At 35.6% G+C, this 7885-nt stretch overlaps 1 protein-coding gene across 5 annotated transcripts; it reads right to left on the bottom strand.

The window, feature by feature from the left end:
• Positions 1 to 389: 389 nt before the first annotated feature.
• On the bottom strand, positions 390 to 7707 carry LOC145976793 (uncharacterized). 5 transcript variants are annotated; one of them, XM_083108199.1, is made up of 9 exons: positions 6698 to 7706; positions 6516 to 6624; positions 6036 to 6353; positions 5730 to 5966; positions 5337 to 5655; positions 4589 to 4881; positions 3997 to 4512; positions 3768 to 3924; positions 390 to 3425 (listed from the first exon to the last, which is right to left on the bottom strand). In XM_083108199.1, the coding sequence occupies exons 1-9, from the start codon at positions 6778 to 6780 to the stop codon at positions 2893 to 2895; spliced, it is 2565 nt and encodes an 854-aa protein (XP_082964325.1). In that variant the 5' UTR covers positions 6781 to 7706; the 3' UTR covers positions 390 to 2892. The 5 variants fall into 5 exon arrangements, with proteins under 5 accessions (XP_082964325.1, XP_082964327.1, XP_082964329.1 ...); XM_083108201.1 differs by having other exon boundaries at positions 6743 to 7706; XM_083108203.1 differs by having other exon boundaries at positions 3997 to 4500; positions 6743 to 7706.
• Between the last annotated feature and the right edge of the window lie 178 nt (positions 7708 to 7885).

The raw sequence follows: 7885 nt of genomic DNA, 5'->3' as shown, positions 1-7885 counted from the left end.
CAGCGGTGCAGTTCAATATGGCGGTGTATTTAAACACAAACCAGTTTAACTTTTAATTATAACGCATTAGTTTGCGAAAAAGAAATCATATAATAGTCATGTAAATAACATTAATATAAAGAATATAGAAAGAAAACAATAATGTTATTTACACACACACACACACACACACATATATATATATATATATATAATATATATATAGGTAATTTAATTTAAATTAAAATACTAGCACAAATATAGTTTAACAAAAAATTTATTAAATATAAGTTTGTTATACGCCTCAAATATAAATTAAAAAATATTCAAGATGATATTTACATACATTACACGAAAAAAATTATGGGGTAAATTAAAGGGTAAGGAGAAAATAAAATATATACAAGAAGTTGGTTTTTAACGTATTGATTTTTTTTATTTTGATGTTTTTCTTCTTTTTAAATCTCTTCAATATAAAATCTGTTTAACGATGCCACACATTCTACTATCTCTCTCAGGCAAATGTTGTTTTTGCTTCCTTCTGTTTATATACACGATTAGGTCTAAGGCCGTAGTTGTTGAACATTCTTTTCCCAATCGGTATCGAGCATGGATTAAAAATTCATCTGGACAGAGCTTTCTACAAGGAAAAGCTGAGATTAGCAATAATCATTGAAAAAATGGAATACGTTGGCCCTTTTCAATTCAATAGTATCAAAAAATTTAAATAGATACTGTTTAGCATTATACAGTCAAGTATGTCTTTTTAGCACATTGAGAAAAACCATCTTTTTTCTTGGTCCCTGCTCTTATTCTAATGATATATGAATCAAAATAAAAATTGTTACAATCAAATGTTACAATTTAGTATAGATAAGAAAAAAAAGGACAAAACATTATGTATAGCTGTAATTCTTCTTATATGGTCATGTAACAAATGTATGACAAGAGAGCAGTGCAAGAAAATTCCAGTTTAAAGAGAAATTACTCCAACATAGAAAAAAATTTATAAAATAAAAGGATTTAATTATATATGTGAATTGAATCGAAAAGGTCTGTTTCTCAATATCTCTTTCTCTTTACCGCTAATCTCACTCTTTATCCTGTAATTAATAGTGCTATATTCAGATATATTCTTAAATTCATACAACTTATCTATCTATTCAAGCATCTACTTTTTTGCTCATTAAATGAGAAGTACATAATTAACAAACGACTCATATACAAGTCAATTATATGCTTCATCTCTAATATCTCTTAAATAATATTATTTTTAACAAAAAAATTATACATAGATGTATATAATGTTTCACAACAAATGCTACATAATAATTTTGAAATTTAAAAAATGATATATGAACAATTGTTACACATTGTTTGATATTTGTTACCGCTTAACAATTATTTCATATGACAATTATAAAATAAATTGGGGCTCTATATTAATAATATATATGTGTGAATTTTGATATATATAATTCATATTTATAATAAAATCAGTAATATCTAATTTTTTTTAGTTTAATAATTTTACTTAGTTTATATTTTTATTTGAATAAATATTTTAAATTTTAAATTATATTATTTCGTGCTTTTTATTATGCAGTTATTGATCAATTTTTGATAAAATATGAAAATACAAAGATTATATTAAACTACTGGCGTAAAGTATAATAACAGTGTGTTGAAATTAATTATTGAAGTTTTGATAATAAACTTGATTGAAGCCTATATAGGTCGATATGTAAATTATGTACCTCTCTAGTACCTGCTATTCGCACCCGCTAACGTTAGCGCGATTTGTCGGTGTGCAGATGTTGTATCTATTCGCATTTTCGGTGTAATCTTTCGCGTTTGAAAATCGTATATGTATCAACATCTTGTAACAAAACTCATCAACAAACCGCAGAATCGTATATTTCGCTAGTGTTTTACCCTGCAAGCCGTACGCCAGCTTCATTAATTATCACTCGCTTCGTTCAAATCAGATTTAAAGGAGAAGTCGTAACCGTTCTATCTTCTCTTTCGCGAGCTCTTCTTGCTCTTCTTTATGAATGGAATTAACATCCAGCCACATGGGCAGAAAAATATGCCATGTATTTTCATATACCTTATTCTCACAATTTCGATAATCATCTTGATTAAAAACAGAAAAGAGGAGAGAGGAGGGAGATAAATTCGCTCGCGCAATATATAATATTTTTCGCTTTTCGGTTGAAAATCTTACTTCAATTACTTTACAAAGTAGTGCAAGCTATATCTGTATGAAAGAAGATTAGAACTTCCAAATTCAAAATGCGCATATTAAGTGAGCGATCCCTCGTATTCTCTCCGATATATTAAAGCACTACTCAATAAAAATGCACGTTATCAAAGAAATCTTTGATAAACTCATCTTTTGTATCTGACACATTAATCTGATAAAAGTAAATCCGTGAAAATTTTACGAAATAATATAATTTTAAAACTTGATTAAAATAATCAACGTGATGAAATTTATAAAGAGTCCATAATACAGATATAGGTCATTATTCGACGATCGACCTACATTTAAAGGAGAAAAGTTACTTTCAAGATGGTTAATACTCTTTGATTGGTTAAAATTGTTTAAAACATTATTTAGGATAATATCGCTTTATATTGATTATCCTTCCTTTTTCTTACTACGAAATGCAAGGTAATTTTATACTGCTCATCAATATAGAAATTTGATAGTAAATGTTTAATTTATACTGTTAACAAATAATGAATTGATTGGATAAATTGAAAATGCATAAAAGCGAGCAGTTTTTCAAATAATCAATCAAAGCAAGCAATCATACCATCGTGAAAGTAATTCAATTTTGAAAGTCTTATTCTACCTTTTCAGAATACTAACACTCTTCTTTTTCTTCTCTTACTTCATGTTACCAGCTACTGATTGTGTGGTAAAATAACAGGTATAGTTTGCTGCGCACCCGGAGGTGGCTGCGGTGGTAGGTATTGCATGTGCTGTGGAGGAATTGGTATATGAGGTGGAATTATTGGACACATAATTGGATAACTCGGGGCATGACCCTGAGGCGGAGGTTGCGGATACGTAGGCTGTGGAGTACCGGGTGGATTATAAGCGCCCGGTGTGTGCGGTTGATTTGGATTGGCCGGAGATGGCGTTTGGCTAGGTGGTTGTTGAGTTACATGAGGGTGTGGATGTGTGTGCGGGCCCATATATTGTATACCAGGGGCCTGCGGTCCTTGCGAATCATGATGATGATGGTAAGGAGTAGCCATGTGTGGCGGTGGCGGCGGTGCCTGGACCATGCGTACCATTTGCTGGTACGCTGGTTGTCCTGGATAAGGCACCTGGAATGGTGGATGTATGGCTGGTGCTAATAATGGCTGTCCCGTTGCTGCGGCGACTTGCATCTGGGACGCTATATCTGGTGCACGATGTTGCATCATTGGCACTGTAAAAATCACAACAAGATACGTAATATTTTATATGTAATATCTTATTATATAATAATTTATTTTATTATAATGTTTTATATAATATTATATATTTTATTTTCAGCATTAATGTAATTATGCAGTAAAGATAAATAAATCCACAATCGATTTGAAATATCTAAGAAACGAATAACTTTGAATTGGAATTTAGATTGTTATATAGGCTTTCAAAATAAATTTTCTGTAAAGAAATTTTTCAAATTTGTATTAGCTAAAGAAATATATACATACATATATTAACGTTTCATCCGAGTTTAGCAGCCATAATCAGAAATAATTATGACTATTTGAATACAAACCCTTTCGGAACCTTGTCACTTGTTGAGCTGGTGGTTGACTAAATGCCGTTGGTGTTACATACGCGGGCATAACAACAGTTGCGGGCATAGTCACTCCTGTATATTGAGGAGTCTGAGGTGTATGCGGCCGACTAGGTGTTGGTGTACTAGGAGAGCGCTATAAATTATACAAGTATATATTTCATTATTTCTATTCAAGCTCGATTCATTAGTGATATACATTACTTACTGGTGTAAACGGTTTGGCATTTGGATTAAATTCTTTAGCGTTTGGATTTAATGTTGATTTCTTAAAAGCAGTAGTTATTTTATCAACTGCGGGTTCCGGTGGTGATTGTTGTACTGTTGGAGTATTAGTTTGCGGTTGTTGCGGTTGTTGTTGTTGTGGTTGCTGCTGTTGCTGCTGCTGTTGAGGCGGACTTGTAGATCTTACTGCTAGTGATGGACCAGGTGGTGGCTTACTAGTAATGACAGGTTCTTCTTGTACAGTTTGATGTTGCTGGTGAGGACTGGTATGCTGCTGCGTCGGCGGCTGTTGTTGCGGTTGCTGTTGTGTACTTGTATGTTGATGAGGAGCTTGATGATGTGGCTGATTCATTGGAGTAGCAGAATGCACATCTTGTTGATGTTGATGTTGTTGTTTTCGGGAAATTTGAGAAGTATCTGGCGAGTCTGCTAATTTGAATTCTGTAGCAAACTGTCTCAGCTCCTGTTCATCTCTGCTACGTGAGACCTTGAAGTAAAACTTATAATCGTAAATGAGTTGTCTTTCTTTTAAAAGAAAAAATTATTTTAAAGGAGAGAATATATATGCACTGTACCTTTCGATGATCTGATTTGTGGATGACTATTTGTCCTTCCACAGAATTCTGCTGGGGCAATGATGTATGTTGTTGATGTGAAGACTGTTGCTGCTGATGAGAAGATGCAGCATTTGATTGAGGAAAGGGTGCTGGTGGCGCTTTATCAGCTTGATAAACTTGTTGTCTACCGGGTCGTTCTCGTTTCTCCGTATTTATTTTATTCGAAGGTGCTTGTTGTTGCTGTTGTGGAGGAAAACCTACTTGCGGTATTGAGGAAGTAACTTGAGATTGTGGTTGATTCTGTTGGATTACTGAATCAAAAACATACAATTCAATATCATACATTATCCTTGCGAAGTCTTGGTTTGAAAGGAACAATTTAGTTATAAAAAGTTTTAACTATAAAAAGTTATTACAGTGATTTTTAAATGTTTATTACACATAAAGAGTCTAGAGTGTCACTAAACATTACTATAGTCTTCTAAAAAATATTTACTGCATGCAAAAAATCATACAACTGAAAATTTTTATTGTGTATGTAGTATATTGTACTCTTTGTTAAATCACTATGTGCACACGTTGGTAGTTCCTTATCCAGAATTTATGATTATAAAAGTATTTATGTAATGCAACAATGTTATGCATACCAATTCAATAGAAACGAACTTACAGTATTCTCATAGTATAGCTTGTTGCAATAGCGCCTTTTCATTTAATTTCTTGCAAAGAGTTTTAAGTAAAAATTGCAAGTAAATTGATTAATTACCTTGTTGCGATTGTGTTGTAGGTGGAGGCACGAATGGCGGCGGTGGATTATTATATGTGACAACCACTCCATTGGGTGGCATGCCCATATTTAAAGATACTGGATGTTGCACCGAAGCATGAGTAGGCTGTACTCCAACCGATATATTTGGTTGTGGAACATTTACATTGACTGTGGACGGAGATGGTTGGCTGTAGACATTCTTATTATTTGTGGTTCCTGGCGAAGACGGAGGTTCATTAGATCTCATTAGTTTGCTAGTGTTACCATTTTTCTTCTTTAATGGCGGTGGAATATATTTTCCTTCGGCGGGCCTTGTCTAAAGATGAATAATTGTTAAGTAAAATATTCAATAAATAAAAATAAACATTTAAAAATATTTCTAAAATTTACCACAGCTGCAAATCTCTCTTCTTCATCGCCATTCTCCAATTCTAATCTAGCCTTATGATTTGGTTGAGATTCAATCTCATTTGCTATTTCAGCAGCCTTCTGTTCTTGCTCTTTATAATCTTTTGTATCTTTACGTTGAAGCTGTAAAGTATAACCAACTAACGAAGGCTCAAATGTTGTTTGAACTCCATACTCTTGTTCATTTTTACGAAACATTTCATTAACATCCCAGCCATTCTGAAAATCAAACAATTTTATATAATTTATTGTTTAATTGATCGTTTTGCAATAAATTTACAAACTCACAGAGGCACCATCTAATTCTAAATCAGTTCCATTCATAGCAGTTGGTGGATCCCAAGGCTCAAGCTCTTTCTCACCAACTAAACCATTAAACTTACTAATGGCTGTATCCGTTTGGAAGGTATCTCTTATAGCATATTCCAAATCAGCATCCTTAGCAGATATAGTGACAACATCATGTGATTTAAAAATTAATTTCTCTACTATATTATCTGCACTAATCTTTTCCTCTACCCGATGAGCCATTTCTAATACTACGTCAAAATTACTTGAGAATGTTCTAAATATACCCTCATATATTGAGCCATTTTGCGTTTGAATCTGTGATTCAAACAAAAAAGTATTATTGTAATTTAACAACTTTTAATAATTGATATATACAAATGTGTTGTACATATACATATACATACATATATATATATATATGTATGTATGTATGTATATGTACACTCTCACACATACAAACACATATGTTTGTAATACCTGTACTACATTCCCAACATGGCCAGTGATTGCATGCATAAAATGAGCATTGTTATAGACTCCTTCTGCTACAACGTTTCTCTCCTGCGGCACACGTGCCCGCGGAGACCTGGAAGAACATGTCGATCAAAGAAAACGTTATTTTTATCGCCGATATGTTCGCTACGTCATAAATATTATACCTGCTATTATGATCTTGACGAGGAGAGCCAAGAGATTGGCAGTACCTGTTATTGTTTGTACGATTCTTCCTCTTGCTGTTCATTTTGCCTGACGGTTCCTCACCAGTCGTTGGTGGATTTCTGCCGCCGGTTTGTTGGAGGCCCTCTCGTTTCTTAGTAGGGACCGGAATTTTGACTACTTTCCCGATGACCGCTCGACGTCGAAAAAATCCGTTTTCTCGCCCGTAGACGACAAATCGCAGCTGCCGTCTACTCGCTTACTCGCGACGCTTTTACGCGACGTCGTCTTCGGTAACGCGTGATCTCGAGCGGATCCGCGGAAACGTCTGATGAGCGGGGACCGAGGAAGAAGCCGTGAGGATCGCAAAGACTCTCAACATTCACGACGACTTTTAGGTTATACGCAAACACGGATTCGAGTGCGAAGACGTAAACGCAAGGCGTGCAAAATGCAACGCGCAGTGGCGATCGGACTCGATCCGCTGCGCGAACTTGGATCGCAGTTTGACAGGCGCGGGACGCTGTCACACGCTTATCGCCGTTGAGATTACTCGACGGCGAGGAATAATCCCGCGCTAGAAAAACAACGGACGCGCACGTATATACGTACGTGACAGTGAACGAGCTGGCTCCTCGCGACCGATTATCACGATCGCAATCGTAGTCTCGACACTCTCGACCACTGTCGACGGCACTATACGTGACGTAACACAACGACGACGGGTGCCTCTCGAGGGAACGTGAGAAGTTGCGTGTGGAGATCGGCCGTTCGCGAATCCGACACGGACTTGGACGCTCCGAGTAGAAACGGACGTTTGACGATTGACGATCCGCGCGAGAAACGCGTGCCAAGCACCGGCGGTGGTGTCCGCGAAAATACGCGTTTTTATCTCTCCTTGTTTTTTAATTAATCAACATGTGGTAGAGAACTATACGACAGGCTGGTTTGCAACCTCGCAACATATGTATCTATATGTCGCCTATGTTCAGTCGGATCGTGCTGACTCTTATTTAGATTTAGATGTAGTCGCCACCTGGTGAACGTTTGCGCGAGTCGATTTCTGTCTTTAGAGATTCGACTATCGACGCTGCAACGAAAATAATATTCGGGTGTGCAGTCCACTTGGAGTTGCAAACGCCGTTTGATTGACCAATCAGAATAAAGAAACGTAGAGGCTATCTCGAGTT

The sequence above is a fragment of the Camponotus vicinus genome, unplaced genomic scaffold (genome assembly GCF_025532165.1).
Source record: "Camponotus vicinus isolate PSW18456_S1 unplaced genomic scaffold, iyCamVici1.0 SCAF_9, whole genome shotgun sequence".
NCBI classification, from domain to species: Eukaryota; Metazoa; Arthropoda; class Insecta; order Hymenoptera; family Formicidae; genus Camponotus; species Camponotus vicinus.
This window is presented reverse-complemented; position numbering and strand designations above follow the sequence as displayed.